Raw genomic sequence first — 25,765 nt, 5'->3', positions numbered from 1 at the left:
TTTGGTCCTTAAATTCTTGATGTAAGCAATTTTCAGTGAAAAGCATTCATGGGACATTTTGTGACATAGACCCTTTAATTTTGAACCTATACATTTTGATTTCATTGAATATCCTCTTGTTCTCACGTCATGAGATGGGGGGAAAAAGGTGTTCCTGATCTGCCTTTCTTGCAGCCTTCCCTGTAGTGAGTGTTTTTATCACTTCCCTACCTTCTCTTATTCCTTTCTACTGTAAACAGTTGCAACCTTTTCATCTCTCTCTGCATTAAAGTTTTTCCATGTCCTCCATTTTTTCCCATAACCATTTTCTGCAACACTTCTAAAGCTGCAACATCCCTTTTGAGAGAATTGCTGGTTTTATTGACAGAACTTTGGATTACCCTGGAATATCCCTATTTAGCTGTATTTGTATTAATAATGATCGCATCCTTGTGCTCCAAAATATTGTTGATTTTTTTTCCCATTATGCAGTGATGCTCTGGTATCCATGCTGAACTGATATTTTTAATTGTGAGTCTGTTGTGTCAGAGTAGTTAACATTTCCTCTTAGGTGCACACTATTGTGCTATATAACAGCAGTTAATTTCAATTAATGTCCTGCTGCTCACTCACCAAATTTCATTGCATGTCTCTGACATTTATCTGAGTTTTATCTGGTCATAAATAATGCAAAGAGCATTGAGATGACTGAAAATGCCATCGCCCCCACATCTACACCTTCTTCACAGGTTGTCTGCATTGGACACCCAAAAAGAGTGCCTGAACAGAGCAGGTAACCTGAACTTGTCCCCATGATGAGATTTTGCATCCACAAAGTCGGTGAAGCCATTCTCCTTCTCATTTCCTAGCCAGTTTTTGACTTAGGGTGATGCCTACTTGTTGTGTTATGGCTAATGGAGTACTCACTGATGTGATCTTTTGGGGAAGCAACTGCTTGTCCCTTGTGGTGAGGATGTCCTCATGGAGCACATAGGGTGAGGTGGGGTTATTGCCAAACAGGGGCTTGGGGCGGGGGGAACCCCACAAATCTAAAGGAAACTAGGTTTCATTAATTCTACTGCTTGTAGATAACTTAATTTTAAATACTATTTTTGAGGTGAATTTGTGTCTCAGTGTGAAGAAACAAGGCTTGATTTGTCACTCGAATAATTCCCTACAAGGATAGCTCTTTTAAATTTAGGGGATTCAGTCGTAATTTGTAGTGACATAGTAAAATCACAGACAAGCCACAGGACTACAGCCAGAGCCAATACAATGCAGATAGGACTCTGGTTTCCCTCACCCACTGCTACATACACAGTATCATGCTCCTTTTCTCATTCTAAATCTGACTACACTCCAATTCTGTTATCAAAATCATTATCTCCTGAGATGTTTTTTATATCCATAGGGATTAGGACAAGCCAGAATATACTCATCAGTCTCATTCATAATACAGCCCCATAGATAGCTCAAGAAGAGACAGGCTCAGAGTATAACAGTATTTAGCCAGGTAGGTCCTATTGTTTGATGCAGCTGTTGTCTGAGACAGTATTCAGGCAATAAAACACACGACAGTGGTCTCAGAGGTGAAAATATTTACAATCCTATGATAAAATTCTCTTTTATGCTTGCCAAATGTAAAGATCAGTAAAAAGCAAAAACAAAAGACAAAAAAAAAATCCCTTTCTACAGAAGGGTGAATCAGCCCATCTGATCTGTAAGCATTTGACTCAGAACAGCTCTCTGAGATGATTGCACAGTCATTAGCAACAGAGTCTGTAACGCAGACAGGAGCTAACAAGCCAGATGTCACCGCTTGGGAAAAATATATATTTATTCCATGGTTTTTATCTAGCTGCCAGGTAGGCACTGTGTGCAAATGCTCTCACTGAACAGATAGTGAAGAGTGTCATAAGGGACAGGCCATCAAAATGGGAGGCAGTAGCTCATCAGTAACCAAAATGCAACCAGGTATCGTACTGACATTCAGGAGGATGGAAATACTGCTGGTGAAATTCTGCCTTTGTCACATTGGGCCGTGCAAAAGGAAAGGGATGGAGAGACTCCAGAGGGTTTCTGCAGTGTAGGGCAAAAAATGGTCTAGGTGAAATTAATTTTGACACTTGCAGCTCTCGTAGTGCTATGTGACATTCTCTTAATGTTGGTGAAAAAAGTATGGACAATCATATAATGGAATAAGGAGACAATAGGAAAACAAAGCTAAGATTATGATAGCACAATGTATATGCTAAACATCAAGTGCTTGTTTACCATCATTGGCTTCAGGAAGCAAGTTTTAGTTTTAAATGCTCTTAGCATGACACCTGCATTTGGCGGTGCCCTGTTGGGCTGCTTCCCTGAGCAGCACCACGCACCTCGGGCTGGCAAATCTCAGCCCCTTTGGAGCAGAGTGAACTGGGAACACCAAGCCACCCTGGATTCTGCTCCTCTGGGAAGACAAGAGTGAAGGGGAAAAGGGTCTTTGTACTTCTTACAAAAAAGAACAAAAAATCTTTAAATTCCTTACATAAAATTTACACTTTACATACAAAAAGCTGTAATCGAAGCAAGATGATAGGAAATACGCATAGGCACATTTGCAGCAATTCAGAATGAAAACAAAACTTTAATATCTTGCAATGTTTTTCAATTTTTTGCTCTTCCATGCCTGATTTAATGAAACAAGATCTTAAAAGGTCTGGGAAAACACTATTAACCTGAAAAACAAGAAGCTTAAAAAACTACTGCAGGAGTTTCAGCCTTTCTATTCACAACCCTCAATCCATATATCTAATCAAGGCACATTTTCCTTCTGTTTACTCATCCACCAAAACTCCCCAACCAAAAACCCACGCACAAGGAAAAGATAACTGTGCAGGGGCTAAGATGACCCCTAATAAGACACTGAATTCTATGCAAGGTATTACTGAATGCAAAAAGTAATACCAACATAGGAAAAAGTGTTTCCCTCTGTTCTCCTTTTTCAAGTGACATTAATTTTAGCTGAAATAACAGAAAAAGATTTCTAGGCTGAGGAATTATTTTCTTTTTAGGGTATGAGTCTTTCAGTTAACCCCTCACACTCTCACAAACTTAGTCTGCCTTTGCTTCTAGTAAAAAAGACCCAGTTAATGTTACAGATGGTATCAAACATTAAAGTGGGATACAGCTGTTCTAAGCAAGGTGTCTGAAACTGAACGTCTAAGTTTTACATGGGCATACATAAGGCAACCCAGGTTGCCTTATAATTAATGAAAAAAATACTTGCTTCCAGAAGACAAAGCACTGGCTTTTGCTAGGCCCTATTTTAGGATGAGTTGCATTGCCCTTTTGAAGTAGCTGAACACAAAAGCAGCCTGGGGTAATTGCTGTAATCTAAGATGTCCATGTTCTCGTCAAGGCATGAGATGGATACAACTCTTGAGCACACATGTGGCTGAAGAAACCAAAAAATCAATGTCAGTCCCATTTGTATTTGAGATGACCAGTGTGTCTGTTCTGCCCAGGGATTCAAGCTTGAATTGTTCAAGGTAGTTAAACTGCTTACTGTGATGCTTATTAAAAAAAATGCTGATTTGTTTTTACAAAATGATCAGTTGCAGCTCACACAGTAAGCGCATGCTCAGAAGAGGGATCTCAGTTGCTCTTATCAGGTGTCCCTCTGGCCATTTACATTCTTGGGGCAGTTTTAAGACATCAGATGACCATGTTCTTGTGCAAAACGGAAGTAGTGATAAATCTAAAAAGCCAAGAAAGGGCATTGCTCAGTATTTTAAAACGTATTCTGGCTTTTAAAATGGTTCAAACTCCATAAAAATGGAAAGATATAAATATGAATAGCTGGCTTTTAAAGTGGTTTCAAGGTAATCTCAAAGTTAAAGAATATCCTTTTCTTTTTTAAAAAAATTTCTCCAGGAAGGAAGGAATAACTCAAAAATACTGTTTGAATATGGACTTCTTGATGATGTGGTTACTTCCAATATCATACTTCACAGGATTAATAACACAAGATTTAAAAAGACGGTGGAACAGAAAAGAAACACTCAGATCTTCCCAGAGGTCCAGTGCAAACATGTACTTGTCCAAAGCTTATTTGTCAAACAATTAATTAAGTGAATTATTAAGTAATTTACATAATTATATAAATAATTCATGTATTCATCAGACACGCAGGGGACAGAGGAAAGGCAGCTGGTGCTGTGCCGTTCGGTGCTGGGGAGCAGCTAAGGATGTCCCAAGCCGCAGCACCCGTACTGCCCTAAGGAGCACCACTTGGCTGAGCTGGAGAGCGGCAGCAGTGACTTGTGGCAAATTTTTGCTGAGTGATCCCACAAATAGAATAATGCAGCAGATCAGGGCATTACTTACTCTTGGAGCAGTATTTGTCAGGAGAAATATCTTTTATTGAGCTAATTGATATAATTGTAGGGTGGGCAAGTTGTCAGGTGCAGGTTCCTTATGAGACTGGACAAAGCATCCGCACACTCCAGGCTAAATAATGGTTAGAATTAACAGCCCTTTATTTATACCAATTAGGTTAATCAATTAGACAATTTGAGACAAAAAGGATAATTGCTACCAGTGGAAGAGGATTCAGCGGTAGCAGGGAGAGAGGTGAAGGCTTGTTAGCCTCTTGGCTACACAAAAACAATTCACATTCTGGTTTTTTACACTTCTGACACGTGGATTCATTCACAATATCTGAGAAGTAAACAACAGCTCATTGCTGCGCCATTGCCATGCCTGCTGTTCAACACAGCTGGGGGAGGGACTTTTTCTGTCCATCTATGGGGAGAGTCTTAGGTTTTGTGCAGTCTCAAGACCACATTTTCTTTTGCCTTTCCATCTAGCATACAATGCAAACCATCTTCTCAGAAGATAAACAGTTACATTTTTTTAATGTTGCTATTCTACTGTTTCTAACCTAAGTATTCTCTCTCAGGAAAAGGAAATAAAGGATATAGTACACCAGAATGAACAAAAAAGTAATTTCTCTGCCTTTAAGATTTCTTGTACAGGTTGCGGTTACCAGAAAAACATTTCCCACCTTCTCACATCTACACTTCTAATAGCAGAGAGGAAACAACATGAATACACAGACAATTGTGAGAAGCAGCACTGAGGATTGACCTGATGTTTGTGGTGTCCAGGGGAACAGTCCTCGCCTCCCTTTTGCCAGGTCCATTGAAGTACAGAGATTTTCCGTCACTGAGCACTCCACAGCCCGTCCCAACCTGACCTCCTGTTATCTTGTACCAGAGAGGGCTTAGCTTCCTCTCAAACCTGTCGAACATCTCACTGTGATTAGGCACATTAGACACACAGGTTCCATGCGATGCTTCAAGAAAAAAAAATATATGGGAGATGCTTTGGTGAAACTGTGCTGAAGAGAGTAAAGGTCAGATACAGTACATTGGCAGATGGTTCTGTTATATTCACATATGAGAAAGTACCGGATTTTTCTAAGAAAATGCCCTGATGACAGGATTATCCCTTTTTAAACCTGCTTTACAAGTTTTTGTAGGCAGAATAAGCCTCTTCCTCTAAACTCTAAGATGGTTTATTTCACTGGGTGAAAAACAGACACATGATAAGGCATTTTATGTAAATTTATGTATTTCCTTTTATTTCCTTTTAAACAAATCGAACAAAAGATGTTAGCTTATTGCTTTGCTGGTATAGAGGGTTGAAAAAAGTGCAGAATGCAACTGGTTGTGTCAATCACATATTGTTTTGGGGGGTTTTGGTTTTGGGTTGGTTTTTTGATTTTTTTTTTTTTTTTTTTTTTTTAGCATACAAGCCCCTGAAACCACAAGTGAGCATAATTTTCCACAGAAGGGCCTGTCAGAACATATGTTCCCTCCTGGTCCCATGCCATCTAATGGCCAGGGGACTCAAAAACGGCAGCAATTCTTTTGAAGATGATCCAAAGGCTTTTAAGCAGACTTTTTAGTTTATAATATTTTATTTTGTTTTCTCTTTTATCGCTAGTCCCTTCCATTCATACAGATGGTGATGTTCAAAGACTGTGGTTGCCAGAAACATCACCGGTGTCTGCTGCCTTCAGCTGCTCTGTTTTGCCTGTGCTGAATTTTATTTAACAAAATGAAATTTTTGGCATCCCATGAAATTTATGTCATCGTATGTTTTTCTGGAATATTGGAGAGGAAAAACGACATGCTAGATTTACAGCTTTAATTCAGACAATGCTTACTGTAATCCTGCCTAGAAAGGGCTGTCTTACCTGTGTAGCCCAGGTCACAGAAGCAGACCCCCGAGACGCAGTCCCCATGACCGTTGCAGTAGTTGGGGCAAGGCTCAGAAATGTAAACACCGTCTAAGCCAAAAGGAGGCACGGTCTTGTGGGAGCTGCTGTCCTGGATCCAGCGGAATCGAGTCTTACTGTAGAGAAACATGATGAAGGGCACGGTATTACTATTCCCAACTTCAATATCTACTGCTCCTTGCTTGAGATTAAAAGGAGCTTTTTCTACATTTGACATTTGCAAATAAGATGCAAATGGATGCTTGGAAAATATTTCTGACATCCTACATTTTGTGCAACTTCACTTAAGGATGTTTTTTCACAGGTTTTTTGGCTGTGTTTCAACTTCCTCTATTTCTCTGGCCTGTGTCCACCAGTGTGATGCAAAGAAGAGATACGTGGTTTTATCAACAAGAGTGAATGCTTAGATGTGACTCTGAAGATGCCTTTCACTATTCAGTTCAACCTGAACTGCTAATTACATATTAAAATCCCTGAACTCCATTTCTTACAGTACTTATGAAAGGAAATCAGTAATGGCAGTGATGCAGAGTTTATTATGGGATTGTATAATTCTGAGTAAAAAACCCTTCAAGTAATTTGGATGCAAAAAAAAATAATCCACTTTCTAAAAATAATAATAATAGCAAATAACATGTCCTATAGGACATGTGGACAGAAATATTAAGTTTTTATTCTTGGATGACAACATGACATTCCTGGAAAACAGTGATCTAACCCTTAAGTTGTATAACTGAAACTGCTCCAGGGACTTCAGTGAGCCTACACAAAGTTACTCCAGCTTACCCACTGCATAGAAAATTTGTTGAAGAAAAAGTATTCTGGTTATTAATTTTCAGTCTTTAACTTTTTGCTGAATCATTTCACAGGAGCTCTGGAGAGGAGAACAGATTTAAAGTCTCATTGTCAATCCAATGGATTAACTAAGATCCTCCTTGCTACTCTGCCTAAAATATAATAAACCTGTTGCTTTCTTTCCTGCTATGCACTGGGATTTGGTAGGTATATGATCATCGTTTTAGTGCTCTGGCCCAACTGGTGAAATGGGATACTCTCCAGATAATGCATGAACCATGATTTCCAAAGTGACACAACGAATTCAGTTTTCAACACACCGAGACCTTCATCGTACTCACAACACTTAGATTTTTCATGCATTAGCACGAACGTCTTATTCTTGATCACATTACTGAACATAATGCCAAACAGATTGCTGCTATTGATTCTGCACTGCTTGTTTTGGGTAAATCAAATCAGCTGGTGTCAGATCTGTGCAGTTTGGCACCTGCTTTTATTGGGTAATTACTGAAGAAAAGACAAACTTGTTACGGTACACGCTGCTATTTCAACTCCTCATGGCAAAGGCACCACTCCCCTGCTACACAATAAGCCACATACTCAAAATCTGTGCCGGGGCTTGAGGATGAGGAGCCCGTGGCAGGTGAATGGGGCTGAAGCCCAGGGACAGCATCAGAGCAGCTGCCTGGGGGGACAGAGGCAGGAGGCAGTGGGGCATGGCAAGGGGCTCGGGGGGCCAGCTGCTGGCTGCGCAGGCAGCGGTTGGTGCAGGCAGCAAATCAAACCGGGGGGAGTTTACTGACAGTGCAAGACAGTGAGCAAGGGGTGTGAGAAACTTCAGCCAAATCTGAGTAAGATTGAGAAAAGCCTCCTGATTTCAATGCTCATTTGCATCTTCCACCATCTGATGTCTTCTCATCTCTATTAACCTGATGCTGAGGTTGCACTTGCAGATGAGCACACCTATTGCTCCTCCCTCCTTTGACTTCAGCTGTCCTGGCCACCTTCAGTGGCACATTACACAGTAGCTCAAATACCCTTCTAGGGTTTCATTGCCCAGTGGTAACTGTAAAATTAATCCTGTTCAAAGGGCTTATTTGGATCAAGTGACTTAGACTCTCTTGCTGGTGCCTCTGACCTAACATACACCTAAAGAGAGACAGCACCATGATGAAGAGATTGATGTCAAATTAAAATGTTCTGGGTTCCTTGTTGCTTTGTAATTTAGTTTTATAGACAATTCTGACACCTTTAAAATGGAAAGCTTCTCCCTCTTTTGGAGAGCACACTATATTTGTCCCAGATTTGCTGATTTGTAACACCACTTTTATTCACAGCTTGCAACTTCTTCCTAATGTAGCATGAAAGAAGAGCAGCTAATTCACAGGTACCACTGATATAGCTGGTTTACAGTGTACAGTACCTGGCTGCAAGTGACCTGGGGATAACAATAGTAATTCTTGTCCAGTCCTCAAAATCTCCTGTGTGATACACAGTTGGCTCACTCAGCTCCCGGGAGCTTCCCTCGCATCCTTTCGTGCCCGGAGATGCAGGGTAGCAGCCCTCCTTCACGAGCGACCAGAAGAGCCCAGCGTCATGTGAGTACTGAAGCAGAACGGGAGCTGAGCTGCTGTACTGGTTAGTGCAACCAATGTTCAGCTGCAAAAAAGCAGAGCAACAGATATGAGCGCTGTTATTGGTATTTATTGGCTGCAAACCACCTTTGACTTTTCAGTTTGGGAGGCTTAGCTCTCTGAACTCCTGCTTTGAACCCTGCTGGCAAACAGTGACTGATGCTTGGAGTCTGTTTACTACAGGTATATGACATTTCTCAGCAAAAAATTCCCACTGTTCCTTCATTGAGATTGCTGGGTTCAAAACACTGAAATGTGCAAAGAGCTTTTCAGAGGTCTTGGTGCATAACGGACCACAAACAGCAAACTGTGCCCGTGCAGCTACATGGCCCAGGAGGAGTGTGAAGAACTGTATCCTCTAAGACCCATCCCATCTGCAGTCTGCCTGATGTGCCCAGAGGATCAGCCTGACTCTCAGATCCCCCCTGCCCTGAGCTGTGAGCCTTGACCATAGCCTAGTCATTGACCTCACAGGAATGATGTCTGGGGGTTGGCGCCACAGTTTTGGCCCACAGAACAGAGCAAAATTGGATGCAGTAGAAAAAGATATATTAAAATGTGAAATGAGAATGTAACCAAGACAAAAATCAGCTGCTGATTTGTACTTTTCAATTTAATTTTTCAAGCTATCAGTAAAATATTAGTTTTCATTATTTTATTGTAGAAAGTCTACTTGAGCTGTAGAATGTAAAATGTAAAACAAAATCGTTCATGGAAAATGAAATAATTCTGACAAATTACCGTCTTTGAGTTTATCAATGCAAAATTATTCCAGGCAGCTATTTAAAATGGAAATTTCAGAAACTCAAGAAAGCATTTAACCATATGTTTAAAATTAAAGCATGCAAATAGAACTAGCACATTTGTGTGCAGGCCAGTTTAAAAGCTTTCAAAAAAAAGAGAGGAGTATAAATTCAGGCCTTAAATAACAGACTTTATAAAGAAGAACTCACTGTTCTCTGATACATGTTTATGTTTTGTATATTTATGTTACATTGCCAAGAGTTTCAGAGATAGAAGGCATATGAAATATTTTTAAGTATTGCTTTTTTAGACTGAACAATTTTTGAATTTCTGTTGATGATCAAATCTACAGAATGGAGACTTAGTCACTGAGGTAGGGGAAAGTGGTGAAGAGGCAAGTAGCACCTTGTCCAGGGTAAGTGGTATTTGTGTATTGGAATATTTTGGGGTTTTAGACAGTTTAAGGTATAAAACTATAAGCAATACTCAGAAATTGTACTGCCATCCCTCAGTTTGCATAGCATTTAATTAGCATAACTTCTAGATGAAATGAGATTATTTTACAAATCCCATTATTTCTAACTAACTTTCCTATTTATAGAACTGTGGGAATTATATTTGAAAAGCTGCCTGTAAACATCTGATCTCTTTAATAATTCCACTTGTAAATTATTCAGTGTCTGTATCCACCAATTATGTAAGGACCATGTATTTGTGGTGAGCTCATTAAAATTGCATTGCAACCAACCTCCAGAATTCACCAATGGGATTTCATTATAAACTCAATAAAATTTTGATTAGGGTTCAGAACCAAGAGCTTGTCAAAACAAATACACTTTCTTTGGAGCCCATATTCTGATGTATTGTCAGACCACTGAAATTTTTGTAAGCCCTTTAAAGAAGAGAATGCTAAATGGAGCCTATATTGACACAATAAAAGTAAATTATATTAAAAAAATCACACTGGAGTACAGAGCAGCTTGTAAGACCTTAAATAGTTTAAAATACAAAAAATGTACACAAATTACATTGGAGCGTTTGTAGTCATGGAGCCCCAGATGGGATAAATCCTTTTTCCCTTGACAGTGCAGTAGCATTTCCTAGTACTGTCTCAAACATAATGACAGTCACTTCAACCCACTTTTGAAATGTGTTGAAGAATAAGCAGCTTTAAAATTTCTCCAGAGGGGTAAAAAAGCTCTCCTGCACCAAGGTTTTAGCTGTCCTTTTCAAAACCAGCATGATATTTTACACTGTATAAATTCATGCTTGTGCTCTTCACAACTTTTTACACAGTGGTGGTATAATTTATCACCTTGTTTTGAACTGTGGCCCCAGTGACATCTTGCAAGTATTTAATAAGAGCAGTTTTACTGATATTCTGCAGGTATTTATGTTTAAGGAATACCTTGAACTGCAGGACATATCCAGGCTTCAGAGTTAAATCTCGAGTCACTGCAAACCGGTCTCCATCTGATTTACCAAAGAGCATGGCAGAGGGGGTGGCAGAGCAGAAACTTTCATTTTTGGGCATCCCTTCATTGGCCAACATTAACCAAATGCTCAGCTGGTTCATAGGGTAATCAAATGCTGGCTTTTCGTAAAAGTTCTGTTAGAAATGAAAAGAAAAGCAACAACAAGTACTATCACCCTGCAGTGTGACTTCAGAATAATTTCCAAAATTATCAACTTTCAAATTTTGTCATTTAAAAAAAATTTGTAATTTCCAAAATTTCTGTCTTGGCTTTTTGAGGAAATACAAAATTACATCCTCTATTGCAAAGATTAGGAGCCTGATGTTTTTGTAATAAGACCCAGGTTATTCTCACACAGAGAGACACAGCTGCAGTCACCACAGCTCTTTCTTTAAATACACCAAATATTTTCTAAGAAAATTATATTCAAATACAAGTCTACTAACAGAGAGGATGGTTCCTGTTTTTCAGGGATGTCTTCTTGCTTATTACCTGTGGTAAAGTGGGATTAACAACGGGAATGATGTGCTTCTGCTTCTCTGACAAAATGATGATGTCATCGACAGCCCACTGATCGTACCCTTCCCCAGAAAACACAGGCTGCCACCAACGAAACCTGGTGCAAGGCGTCTTGGCTGCAGCTGGCAGCTCCAGATAGACAAACCTGAAGAACAGAAATTCAGAAGAACTGTAGGGAACACAGTTTGTAGAGAAATGGGAGAAATGCCTCTGAACAGGGAAAAGAGGCAGGAAAACCAGTCTCTGTCTTACATATAGAAGTTGTCAGAAATCCTCTAGATATCTGGATACCTATTTATACACTGCATATCAAGAAGCCTTCTTTGTCCTTCTTGTCTGTGGAGAATGTAAACTCTTTAAGACAATGGCTATTTTTTACTCTCTATTACTACATTGCCTAGCATAATAAGGAACTGATTTGAACTATTCAGCTTTGAATTAAACCGTCAGCTGATCCATGTCCAGCAAGTCTTAATGTGCCAGCAAGCAACAGTGAAATATGCTGGCAAAAGTAATTTCTAATTCTCTTCTGCTGGTTGGTCACATTTGTAGAAAAAAACACCCTCCTATTACAATGCAATACATTATGTGGCAGAGTTTTCTGCTGTGGATAAAAATATTTCCCCTTAGCTATATGGATCTTCATAAAATAACTTTAGGTCTTGTCAGATAGTTTTTTATATTCAACTTGGGAAACACCTTGCAAAAGTGATGTCAAATAAAGGTTAACATTTCAAACTTAATCATACTTACATTAAAAAGTATAATAATAAGTTACTTGTTCAGTGTTATTTCAGACACCTTACATATATGCATTTATACAACTCTTCCCTTCTGTGCTCTTTCCTTACACCACATGTTATTTGGTACCATGGACCCTGCTTCACTCACTGCTTAGGCAGAGAGAAGTGGAGCAATTGTTCAGGGCTACAGGGAACCTTCTTTTCCAGAGGATTCCTAGATTTATGGGTTAGGAAATAAGGAATTGGAAAATAAGATCTGGACCACATTTGAAGCAGCAGAAAAATAAATTTACATAGCTGTATTCAGTAAGGAACATCACTCCTGGTTACTCAGAGGGGCAAATGTTTTGTCTAAAAATAATGTATTGGATGGTCCAGTGATGAAAGTTTCAGCATGTAGCTTCTATGTTGGATATGTCCTGTAATTTTGACAAAGTAGAGGCTAAACAAAGTTCAATGGTTTTTACTTCCAAGTGCTTCAATCATCTTCAGAAAAGGAGAGTTTGCTGAGTTACAGAAGTCCCTCTGAACACATTGTTCATTGCAATGCAAAATGACAAGATGGGAAGATAAAATTATTTACATATTCAAAGACATGAACTAGAGGGAACGGAAATCATGTTAACACCTATGCAGACAAATTCAATTTAAATTTTCACTGACAAGCTAGTTTACAAGCAAATTTGAAATGCTGAATGTGGTTTCTTCTCCTCAAATATTTCTTTAAAGGAGTTTTTGTTATATGTGACATTAATACACGTTCATTAGATCTGAAACCAGAGTCAGAGGAAATGGCAATTTCTACACCTCTTTTGGGCAAGTTCTGTCTTTGCTTGCTAATCTTTTGCACATATTAGAATTTTAGTCATGTTTCACATGGGAGGTGAGTGACTGGAAACTTTATGTTTTACTTCAGATTTTTTAAGGCCCACTTTCATTAGATTTTTCCTCCCTAGCGACAGGACTTTATTGTGGCAGCCTGGAAAATTTTCCGTATAATTATGGCTTTTAAGCCTCATAACTTGAGACTATTATTCATGTTTTAATAAATGGAAAAATTGTTTTTTTAAAAGAACTCATGCAGTATGGATTTAGTTTATACCAAAATTATACCTGGGCTTGCTGAAGTCAGAGAAATACATTTCTGCTAGTAGCTGCCAGTTGATACCGCCGTTATTGCTGTATTGCAGCAGCACACCTTCCTCTCTGCTGTCTGGTTTATTGCATGAAGAACTATCTCCTCCTATCTGGATATAAAACTGGACAAAATCCACCCAGGTTGTGTCCAAATCCCAGCTTACCAACTGCCTTTTTCCAGCCTAAAATAAGAAGAACAGAGGAGGGGAAAATAGTATTAAATACGACACCTTCACTATGAAGAGACATATTTAAAGTCCAACACAGATGAATATTGCACAACATGGAGGACATTGAATTTTGTGTTAACATGACTTTTTTTCTGTGACAGTGATTGTGCTTGGCCGTCCTTTATGTCTTAATCACCTTGGTGTGATCCCACAAGAATTTTTATTCTTAGATTTCAACAACAATGCAACTTCACACCACAATTTCCACTGAACTGTTTCATCTCATTCTTTCAAGGGCCCAAGTACCTTCAGAGAAGACAAAGAGCAGAGGTCATCTGCAATTTCAGCCCCTGTAATACCAGTTGCTTGAAGCCCACCTCCTACACCAGAACAAGGGAGGGGCATTTTCTCTTCATGCCCTACCTGAGTAGGATTTGTACCTACACAAAACCAGGTTCTCTTCCTAGTAAGTGTTGTAAACCAGGAGTCTCTCAACTAAAACCTGTGGATTTGGTTTCAGGTTTCCCTGAGCATAGCTGAGAGAAAAAATAGCCTCATAAAATTTAGTGAACAGCTTTTCCAAGGGTGTTTTTGAATTCTATCAGGAAACAGCTCTTGGACATCAACACTGTGGTCAACATGGTCGCTCTGTGAATGTTGGCAAAGGAAGAGCATAATCAGCTAAAAAAGCTTTCGGGTTTAAAAGCCTTTTAGTGTAACTGGAATTATCCCATTCCCCTCTTCCACTTGTGCCCCACTGCTTGGGGCTGAGCTTGCGGGCTTGACCAGCAACAAGCCCACGAGATATTGATATGTGATATAAGCTTCCTCTGGCAAGGCACTGTCCCTGCAGAGGTGATCCGCATACCCCATGCCTGGCACAGCCCTACCCCGGCACAGTGCCGTGCTGCCACAAAGTGTTATAGGTGGGGCAAAGCCAAATACTGCAGCTGGACAGGGGATGCAGGGATCATATTCCTGCCTTCATTAAAAGTAGCTGCAACCTGGCACTGCCCCCCAAAATGGAGCAGAACTAGCAACACGCCTACTGTTTTTAATTCCCTAAAAAATAATGGGTTCCTGTCCATCTCCAAGCACAAAAAGGTACCAAAAAGGAAAACCTGGACTAAGTTATAAAATTATGCTTATGTTTTAAGTAAGATTTATGTTTTTCCCTGTACATCCCTTTTTTTCTCACTTGTACACCCATGATCCTCCTGACAAATTTCCAGACAAATTTGAGATAAGCAAGTGGCATGATCTAGTTGGACAGAAGTAATAAGATCTACGAGCTAAGATTTCATATATCATCTGTGTTTTTTGATAAGATGATAGATTAAAATAAGTCCTGTCACCTCTTTCCTCTTCCTACCCAGTTCAGGGTAAACTCCGTGCAGATAAATGTCTATTGCTTTCCTTCTCAGAACATTCTGCTTTGCTGGTGTTACAGCCTGGGTCCATAGCTCATTTCTAGACTCTGCCAAATAGGCCACATCACACTGCTAGACTAATTTCTGGAAGCTGAATGCTTGTGTTTTTGAAACTCAGCTAGCTTACACGACCAATGACAACTAAAACCTGTGAAGAATTCTTTGAGCCTCAAAAAACTCACTTAGGATACAGTCACATTGAATTATGTGGTTCATACTGGCCAAGGTGACACTGATAGTTTATTTTTACAGCTTCTTTTGGAGACCCATGGGGATTTGAATTACCGTCATCAAATCAAACTAGTAATGGATAAAAAAGATGCAAACACCCTTACTGTCCCATGAGCAGGTGGGTCCCAGCTGGCTGAGGATACCCAACATACTGCAGTGAATCAAGCTCTGTCTGTGAAACTATTCCAGGGAGGTTTTCCATATCTACACCCCCCAGCAGCAATGCCTGCCAAAGGGTTAACCACAGAACCAGGTTAATTAAGAAAGGGCACCAGTGACATAAAACCTCAGAGGAATTGCAGGGGCTAACTGAAAGAGCTCTGTATTGCAAACACACCTACAATTGATTAAAATGAGCTGCACACCAAAAGAGAGGGGGTCGGCAGAACAAAGCCAACGCTAATTCTGGTAGCAGTAATTGATTATGGCAGCAAACATTAGACATTCAAATAAAAAGTGTCTATTTGAGCAAATGCAAAGAAACTGGGCCTGTGAATATGAGCTTCCAAAACAATACAAAACTGTTGGGCAACTATAAAAATATTTTTTTATTATCTACCAGCATGGCCACTAGACGCCTTGAAAAAGATCTAAAAAGAAATTAAATAACCACCTTCTGTTGATGGCACACAGACTGCTACTACTCATGAAATGAATGATAACCTAACCCTTAGAGATCAATAGAAAAAAGCCAAGAATTTCTAAATTAGTTTTTCACTCCTCCTTAACAGAAATCAGAAGAAAGATCATAGCAGGTTAATTCCAATTTAGCAAACTACTTTGAGAAACTCGGCATAAGGAACTGAGCCAGAAGGAAAAACATCTAACAGAGAAGAAAATTATATAAAAAAACCCAATTATCACAATTAGCTAGTTGCACTGATTGGTGTATTATGAAATTTTCAGCACAGAGACGCATTTCCAGGGGAGCTGGACGTGAGACTATGTAGGAGTGCTGAAAATTATTTGATGGGTTAGATTTTTGTAATGAGGTAAACAACACACCATTACACAGTGCTGCATATTGGGTTATTCTCCTGGGACTAATCTGGCGCTCATGACAGGAGTGGCAGTTTGATCAAACCTTTAAAAGAGAAGCACATAGCTGCATTTATACTCTTCCTTTCAATTAAGGACAAAACAAAACCCAGTACTAGACCCAAGGAGCAACAATAAAAAAATAAATCTGTGATTACAACCATAATCTTACATCTGGTCATAAAGATCTCATTTTATTTTGGTTATAATCGCTAATAATTAGCAGAATTCCATATATCTTTTTCCTGTTCTATTATTTTTTGTCTGTGAAGCATCCAAGTTATACCAAAGAATATCCTCCTACAGGCTAACCAATTTCTAGAGGTCTGGAGGGGTTGTTTTTTCACTAGATTTGATCCTGTGACCTCAAATTAAGCTGCCTGTCACCTGGAAAGCCAATCTTTCTCTATGCCTTGCCCAGAACAGTACACAACAAACAAATGGGAGCTGCTGGATGCTGAAAAAGAACTGAGTCTTAAAACAGAAAATGCACAATTAAGACAGTATGAATGTACACGCTTCCCGACACACTGGCGATTTACTTCCTTCCATTACAGCTGGTGTTTCTTCGATACATAATGCACATGTCCCTCCCTATCTCTTTTGATTGTTTTGTTCTTTACCTGCAGAGCACAGCTGCGCTGTTTAATGCACTTCTCACGCTGTGTGCTGCTTTCTGCCACCTTCCTTTTATTTGCCATATAACCACATCATGCTCCATTCAAACCCACACTACATGCCTTTCTTAAGCTATAAGAAGGACACAGACCTTTCTTAAGACATAAGAAAGACATCGGTGTGTTGGAGCGAGTCCAGAGGAGAGCCATGAAGATGGTCAGAGGGCTGGAGCACCTCCCATATGAGGACAGGCTGAGAGAGATCAGACAGGTTGTTCAGCCTGGAGAAGAGAAGGCTCTGGGTAGACCTTATAGCAGCCTTCCAGTACTTGAATGGGGCTGCAGGGGAGATGGGGAGGCACTCTTTATCAGGGAGTGTAGTGACAGGACAAAGAGTAAGGGTTTGAAGCTGAAAGAAGGTAAATGTAGACTAGATATTAGGAAGAAGTATTTTCATGTGAGGGTGGTGAGGCACTGGAACAGGTTGCCCAGAGAAGCTGTGGATGCCCCATCCCTGGAGGTGTTCAAGGCCAGGCTGGATGAGGCTTTGAGCAACCTGGTCTAGTGGAAGGTGTCCCTGCCCATGGCAGGGGGGTTGGAACTCAATGATCTTCAAGGTCCCTTCCAGCCCAAACCATTCTGTGATTCTATGATTCTCAGTCTCCCATCCCTTGTTAGTACCTTATTGAAGTAAAGCGAGGAGCCAGATGAGATGACCCCACAGCCTTCTTCAGGCTTGACGATTTCTCCCCCGATAATTTCCTGCCACTCTGTCTTCAGGCCATCTGGATTCTCAAAATCAGACATGATGGTTGAAGGAAGGGGATTTTCAGGCTGACATTCATTACCCCGAAATCCTGAGTCACACCTGGAAGGAGGCATAAAGGTAACAAGTTTTAAAGGATTTATTTAACACTTAGAATTACTTAAGACAGTCCACTGACCCTTAAAATTAGATGTGAAATAATAAATAATTCTGGGACTGGAATTTTGCATCCTGGAAACAAGATGGAATAACTGGATGACTGAAAACAAGCTGCATCTTATTTCTAAAAAAACCCTGCAGTGCCCAGAGTGTTTCAAGCTGTCAGGCAGTAGTCTGTACTGACTGCATTGCACCTGATCTCACAACAGCAGCCAAGCAGTGCTGAGCTGGTCCCTGGCATCTGTCTGACCCAGCAAAACGGCTCCAGCACTGAGCTGGTCTGGGGGGGCCTTGTACAAAGGGCTGGGGGGGGTCACCAGGACAGCTGCAGCAAGGCAGCCCTGTGCCACTGAAAGCTCTTCCAGTGCCTGGATCTCCCAAGGGTAGTATGAGTTCTTGGACAGAGAGATGTGGAGCAACTGGCTGTAAATGTTGCTTAAATGGTCAAACCCTCCACAGTGCTTTTATTTTTTAACTTTTAATCTAAAAATAAAAACAACAGCCAAAAACAAAACAAAAAAAAAGCACACAAAACAACAGGATACCTGATGTATCAGCAGACCATCATTAAGAGGAACTGGCAAATGCTTTATACCTGCAAACGCCGTGGTCGCACCAGCCATGTCCGCTGCACATATTGGGACACTGCTGCCCGATGTAGATGTTGTCTAAGGCCCATTCATCTTGGGCTGTGTAATAGCTCTGACTCCAGCGGAAACGTGTGGCACTGGACCTTAAAACCAATAACAATGCTTTAAGTTGTGATTCTTTATAGAACTGTAGGAATAAAGGTAAAATGCAACTATAAAAAAATAAAGTAAGTTGATATCACAATCAGCCCAGTCTGCAAAGACTGGCACAACCAAAGGCAGATTTTCCTAAATGAACTTTCTTGATGATGCCACTTGCACAGGGCTATATAATGGACTTTCCAGTCATTAATGACATTTCTGAGCAAGGCTGCAGAGACGTTACAGGGACTTTGTGCATTATTATAAGATAAACTTATCAATGAATATTATTGGATTTTTATTGCGTGACATTCTGTGAGGGTGACAGGATGCAAAACTAGAAAGATGGATCTATGGCATGACTTTGATTTTTATATGTTTGGTCACAGGGTATAAGTGGTGTAAAAAGCTTTCTTCATATATTTATTATTAAAAAAAATATGAAATTAAGTTATTGAGTGTAAGCATTTCTCCCCCTTGAGTACTGGCTATACGATAGTTAACTGTTTTTTATTGGATACAGAAATTTATTTTTGTCAGGATTATTCTAGACTAGATTTCGCTTGCATATCACTGGTGACATTACAATCACCAGTTTCTTACAAAGATCCTGTTTCATAGCACCTATTTTTTTTCACATTGCAAATAGCTTGCTCTTGGACAACTACTCAAGACAAAATCCGTAACACCCCATGTTTGCTATAAGGAATCATTGGATTAGATTGCTTGCCTATATATAACTGAGCTCTGATATTTGTAATATTCTTCTTCAAGCAGAAAACCTTGCTGTAGCTTCTCCTTTCTAGTGAACTATGAGGAAATTTAACTCTGTCCCAGCCGAAACCAGGACAAATAGTTTCTCCTCAATAGCTTTATTTTCCCTTATTATAGTGGAGTCAGGTGACATTATCCATTAAAAAAGTGCTTGATGTTGGCCCTCTAGGAGATTGTCCAATATGAGATTGACATTTGCCATGCTGAGCGACTCCTGCTAGCCAAACTCAGACTGATATCCACCACCCTCAAACAACAAGGCTGGGCAAGAAACTGGATCACGGGAAGAGTGTCACTGCTGAGCCTTTTCAAGCTGCCCTGCCGACCTGAACACATCCAACAGGTTACAGGCATTGGCTAGTGGCAGCTCCCAGCTGGTGGGCGCAGGGACCCTCCACTTCATGCTCGTGCCAGAATGACATTAAGAAAAAACTATTGCACTTGAAGTGAAACAAAGACGGGAAATCATTCATCATGCTGGAGCAAAAGGGGCTGGGCCAGCTGCGTGACGGGTCTGGGAACAAAGGGGTGGTGGGACCAACATGGGCACTGAGGCCGGGTCACAGAGCTGTGGAGGGGATGGACAGGGAAATCAACACTGACTGCAGAAAATTAAAAATCAGATGTTAAACTGGGACAGACCTGTGCCTGGCTGAGGGCCAGCTAGGTGGGCTGACGACAACAAACAGAAGGTTGCTGGAAGAAGTAGGAGCTTCTTTCCTAGTTTGTTTCTGAGCCATATGGCTACAGAGTGATGGCATGGGGTATAATGCTGTTACTTTAATTTAAGAAAAAACCCCTCTCCTCCCCCAAAATTTATGTAGAATGACCTGTTAAAATGAATATTGTAAAGGTGGCTGAGCCACATGCTCGCATGTATGGAAGAGGAAAAACATACAGAGGTGGCCTGTGCATCTAAAATGGACAGTACAGCAGAGCAGTTAACCATCCAGTCACATAATACAAGCACACAGAAATTATTTTAGTACACGCTTGGAGAAATTTTTAGAATACCAATTTTGAATTTCTTTTAAAAAGCAAGTGAAGCTTCCTAAGGCTTTGATTTTTAATTGAAATGACCCTTGTTGTCTGCTTTAAGTACCTACTTGATATTGAAAATACTCTGTTTTTACAGCATGCAGAGCTAATCTATGGGGGCAGATCTGCCGATTAAATACTCCCTCAGGATATAATGCATTGATGGGTTATGTTACAAGACCTATGAATTATCCATTAAAAGTGCACAATGCCAATAATCTCCACATGAAGGACTTCTTAAGCTTGCATAGGCACAATAGACAGCCAATATTCACCACAGTTATTTACTGTTTATTTCCTTGTGGTGGTGTTGCTCACGTTCACCACTGAGCATCAAGGGCACTGCAGAGAGCCCTGGCAGAGAATGTGTGCTCTGGAAAGAGCAGTAGTGACTGGTGTTAACTCTCACATGCACTGAGGAACAAGATTGAAACCAAAGAAAGGTTTTAGAGTAGGCAAAAAAACCTCTATGACCTTCCAGCACAATGAAATTGTGTCATGTTGTTCGTCCAGGTGACAGGAGGGAGAGCATCGCAGCTGGGCTCCAATGGCTTTCATTAGTGAAGGCATGCAGGTAAAGGTGACTCTGCGGCCCCAGGGGTATTGCACCTCACTGGCTGCTGTCAGGTGCAAATGTCCCTGCAGGGGGTCTGTGTGGGGGCATCATGGCTGGTTTTGGGACACCAGGCTCACACCCACCCCACACAGGCAGTGGGGAGAGCCCATCCACAGGTAATAACAAGGCACACCTCTGTGCCCAGGGGAGCGCCGCACCTGAAACCCTACTGAGAAGACCCCCATGCAGCACTGCTGACAGGGCTGTTCCCAGGGCTGGTCCCACACTGCAAGGCACAGAGCTGACACCAAGGCCAACTCGTGTGGGTTTCACCTGAGCAAAATGTTTCCCTGGAGAAGGTCATCGTCCCCTCCGGCTGCAGGGAGCTGCCCCTGGAGGGCGCAGAGCACACAGCCACATGCTGATGGGGTGGCTCCATCTTCCTCCTCGAGTCTTAGACGTTGGCTACTGGTCATGCTAAGGGTGAGCTCAGCTCTGCTCATTCCTTAGAAGTTCCCTCAGATGAATGCAGCGATGGCAGGAGATTTGTTTCCCCTGTTTAAGGGGAGGAAGGGAGGAGTAGCCGCCTGGAGATGAACCTGTGGCTATAACGGAGGTGTGTGCATCAGAGGCGTGACTGGGGACGGTCCCTGCGGAGCCACATCCTAGCGAGCAGGGTTATTTTTAGCTGCAAAGAGAGCTCTCCCCTGGGGAACAGCTTTGCCACTGCAGGAATCCCTTGGCCCCTGAGCTGCAGCAGGGTGAGGGGCTGCTCTGGCCTTCCACCCAGCCAGAGGTCACTGAGAGCCCAGTGGAAAGCAGGGCCACCGTTACACGGCTGCAGGCAGCAAAAAGCTCTCATGGGTTCAGACGCCTCTCCAGGCGAGGGGAAACGCATGTTAGGCTGAATTCACAATTGCAAAAGCAACACCGCTGAAAAGCCAGTCCTGCTCACTGTTTCTGAAAGCTTTCCAAGGCTGCTCTGCACCTCAAGGTAACAACAGCTTAAGAGGATTATGCTGTTAAAAATTGTAATCAACAATTTTTAAAAAGCCATGTTAATTGAGGAAAGAGAATAAGGAGCTGAGTGTCAGCTGCATTCTCAGTGACAAAATGCTGGCTTTCTGGACAGTCACCATTCAGACACCTATTCAATTAGGAAGCGCAGTATCAAGGAGTTACAAAAGCATTTTGTTACGAGCAAAATTAACCTCCATAGTTCCTCGTATCCCCCCCCCCCCCCCTTTTTTTTTTTTTTTTTTGTGCCACTGGAAGGCAATCTGGCTTTCTGATGACATTATATCAGAGTCAGGTTGATGTCAAATAAAAGTCACTGTTGTTGTGTGACATTTTACATAAGCACAAGGAAATCATGTAGAGTCCCAGATGTATTGTGAGTGAAATTATGCTCTGTTATAAAATTTTTCAGATATGTGATTTAAAATAAAATCATTGTCTTTTCTCCTGATATTAGAAAACCTAACGAACTAATGCAAATTTGTAGCTGATAAAATTATAATTTCTGCCTTCTGAGTTACCATAATTACATTTACCCAATTATCCCCAAACTCTCATTCAGTCATTAGGTGTTGATTTGTTTATGAAGTCAGCAAATGACAGCTGCTTGTATCTCATTAAGGCCTGTTCATATGCAAATGCCTCCCATAAAACTGAAATTAATTTTCATCAGTGTTAGCAATGTTCAGTTTAAGTACAATACCATTTCAGCGAGCAGGTGCGTACATTTCATTTCTCCCAACACAACTCTCACTGTTGCAGCAGATTTCCTAACACCCCAAATCTCAGATAACACAGGGACCTAGTAAACTCCTGCTTGCCAGATGCAGAACATCTACAGACGTGCAGAAATACCACCACACACAGAAAGTTTTACAAGAGAAATAGGTGCTGGTATGAACAATTTTCCGTCGGCACGAGCACAGTGCCGCAGCCTGACGCTGCCCTTGCACCCAAGCTGCAGAGCCTCAGCAGAGAGCTGTGCAGGCAGGGATGAAAGCTCTGACAATCCTTGTGGGGCTGTGCAGGGGTGTGAGAGCAAGGCTCATGAGATGTCAGGTCCTGGTTCTGGGGGCAGCATGCCCCATAGGCCACAGCCCTGCCGAGGGGTAACTGTGGGTACATGGGCCCTGCATGGGCAGGTTGCCGGCTGGGCTCGCCTGGACAAAACCGGCCCCAAGCAGCCCGACTCCTCATTTCAGCAGTTTGTTTCCCTGAGCAGTAAGCACAGGGCAGGCTGTGGATTTGGCAGCCCTTGTCTGGTGGGGCTGAGGCAGCAGGAAGGGCCCCCATGCCCCTTCCCCTCGCCCTGCTTTTGGGAAGGCAGGAGGCCTGTGTCTTACCCTCTGCACTGTTCTTCCTGGCCATGACTAACCTTTTGCCCTGGGGTGCTTTTTGCAGCAGCATGTGGGTGAGGAAGGGAGGGGAGAGGGAGGGAAGGCGCCCCAGGAAGAGCCCTACGGAGCATGTTCGCTGCCAGGCCACTGGGGCGATGCCCCCTGCACGGCTGGGGCGATGCCCCCTGCACGGCTGGGGCGATGGAGGAGCTCTGCACAACGTGATCTCCAGAAACCCCCAGCTTTGTAAAGGCAGAAACCTGCCCTCTGTCAGCAAGTGTGCTTTAAAAATGAAAAAAAAAAAAAAAAATCCCCTCCCAATCTCAACCCAAAGGAGCAACTGAGCCCTGAGTCCTCTCCTTGCTGGTGGAAAGGAAGGGGAAAGTGGCCCAGATGCATCTGGTGTGTCGGATTGCTTTTGGTGGGGAACACGCAGCCATCCTTCTTCTTCACCCTGGTTACGCCGTAGTCATACTGAAAATGTGTTTTATGAAGAGCAAAGTAATGTTCAGTGATAATTTGCAGCTTAATTACAAATAAAACTCTGCTAAAAGACGGGAATCCCTTCAGATACAAGACAGAGTGTGAAATAGTTATGATTTGTGTGCAGCATAAAGCGGGAACCTGGCTATTATTTCATCATAATTTCTCCCCACAGTCTCCTAAATTAAAATGGAATTATTTGCTTCTATCACCTCATATGCTGAGGAAAATTATTATTAGATCCTAATAAGAAAAAAAGGCCCACAACATTGGTATGAACATCAACTATACGGCGTAAAATAATAATAACAACTTGATGTGCAGTATAGATCTTACAAATAAATTTAAAAATAACAGCCTACTTTGGAGTATATCCTGCAAAATTGTAGACAATTTTAAACTCCAAAGTGCCTGTGTGAGCCACAGATTTTACAGCTGGTGGCACATAATGGTGTGTAAGATTTAATACATTATAATCTAACTACAAAGGAGTTATTCATAGACTTACTTGTGCCATTTGGTATTATCTGACCTGATACACTTTAAGGATTCAATATTTGCCCCTGATGTTTTGCCTGTAAATACAAAATTATGAATATTGTCTGTACAGTAAAAGTGGTCAATATGTTGAAAGAAGGTATCATCGAGGGCTGATTGATAGAAAGAGGTTGTGTTGAGGCTGTGGAGAGCGCAGACAAATGATGAAGGACAGGGAAATACAATGATAATTTAATTTGAGCAAGCTCTCGTTGTAATTGCTGTGATGGATTCAGTTCAAACATAAGCAAGGTGTAACTCTAACTGTAATAATTTAATTCTTAAATGAAGGAAGCCCTGAAGATTATTGAGATTTATGCAACTTTTTATTTTTATGCTATAATAAAGCTTTTAAAATAAACAATGGAAATAATCTAGTTAAATAAATAAAAATGTTAAGACAGGCAAAACAAGTTTGATTATAATAAGATGAATTGGGTAGGGCTTTCTGGTAATTTTTGTTGCCCTTTTTTTGCAGAAGAGAATGTTATTTTTGAAGACATGCTATAAAAAGAAACAAGAGGTAAAAAATTCCCAGAAATGAATCATTAGTTATTGTTTATACAAGGCTTTGGTCTAAAGATGTAAACAATAAGGAATGTGCAAAATAAAAATTAACAATCCAAATAAAGCTTTCCTCCAATGGGGCATTTACAAACAAGTGCCACTATTTTTGAAAAGGTCTGAACTTTATTAGAAGAGTCACAGTATGTATTAAAAACAATCCTAAACAATAGTTTCTAATGACTTCACCAACATTCCACTCTCTAATTATGTGAGGAAGGCATTTTATTTATGTTAAATACCTGCAACTGGGTCAGCCTCAGTACCCTGGCACCCTACCCACCAGCTTGAGTATGATCTACAGAGGACTTGGTCTCTGCCATAGCAATATTAAAGTAGATAAATTATCTGCACTCAAAAAATTAGAAAGAAGAAAGAAATGCTCACCAAGTCTTCTGTGGTAAAAGGACAGTGATTCTCCTCCACTGAGTAAATTCGCTGGAGTGGTATATACTTGCTGATGTAAACTCCTGACAGCTCGGCATACTTGGAAGACATTCCTTGGAGTAAAACATTTCAAAACCAGATTTAATGTTGAGGAAGAATTAGAAACAGAAGTGAAAGTAAAACATTCACAGAACCAGGATCTTGCCTGGGTCCAGATGTTGCAGTGAAAGGCCCCAAAGCAGAAAAATCCTGGCATGATCCAGAGAAATTTCTTGTAAAACTAACAGTAGTCCACTTAAGGATAGGAGAAAACTACATGCCTCATTTAAAGAGGTATGTTTAGCATTAGTGACTAGTAATGTTTTGTTTTCCTCCATTAGGGATGTCTAGTGCAATTTTTTTTTTTTTTTTTTATATTCTTACCCCAGCATCTAGTGCTGACTATGGAGTAAGTCTGCAAGTCCGCTATGGAATAACTATGAAAAAGTGATCTCCAGACTTTAAAAAAAAACCAACAGTCGATTTACCAGTCAGTTATACCAGTCATTTCAGAGACCTGCCTGGGAGGCTTTACCTGGGGATGCTGGTTCCCCCCAGTCCCTCCATCTGCAG

The 25,765-nt window shown here is 41.1% G+C and overlaps 1 protein-coding gene across 1 annotated transcript in view; it reads right to left on the bottom strand.

The window, feature by feature from the left end:
• Positions 1-25,765, bottom strand: part of RELN (reelin) — a gene marked incomplete at both ends in the record, with an annotated part of 84,157 nt that overhangs the window by 31,451 nt on the left and 26,941 nt on the right. Inside the window, 9 exons of the mRNA XM_010079002.1 lie at positions 5,113-5,320; positions 6,227-6,384; positions 8,490-8,725; positions 10,853-11,053; positions 11,412-11,583; positions 13,295-13,500; positions 17,486-17,672; positions 18,325-18,462; positions 25,154-25,266. Coding sequence (XP_010077304.1) covers positions 5,113-5,320; positions 6,227-6,384; positions 8,490-8,725; positions 10,853-11,053; positions 11,412-11,583; positions 13,295-13,500; positions 17,486-17,672; positions 18,325-18,462; positions 25,154-25,266 — 1,619 coding nt within the window. The remainder of the gene's footprint in view (positions 1-5,112; positions 5,321-6,226; positions 6,385-8,489; positions 8,726-10,852; positions 11,054-11,411; positions 11,584-13,294; positions 13,501-17,485; positions 17,673-18,324; positions 18,463-25,153; positions 25,267-25,765) is intronic.

This window comes from Pterocles gutturalis, unplaced genomic scaffold, assembly GCF_000699245.1.
Source record: "Pterocles gutturalis isolate BGI_N339 unplaced genomic scaffold, ASM69924v1 scaffold27023, whole genome shotgun sequence".
In the NCBI taxonomy this organism is placed as follows: Eukaryota; Metazoa; Chordata; class Aves; order Pterocliformes; family Pteroclidae; genus Pterocles; species Pterocles gutturalis.
Note: the sequence above shows the minus strand (reverse complement) of the source record. Positions and strands in the feature narration are given on the sequence as shown.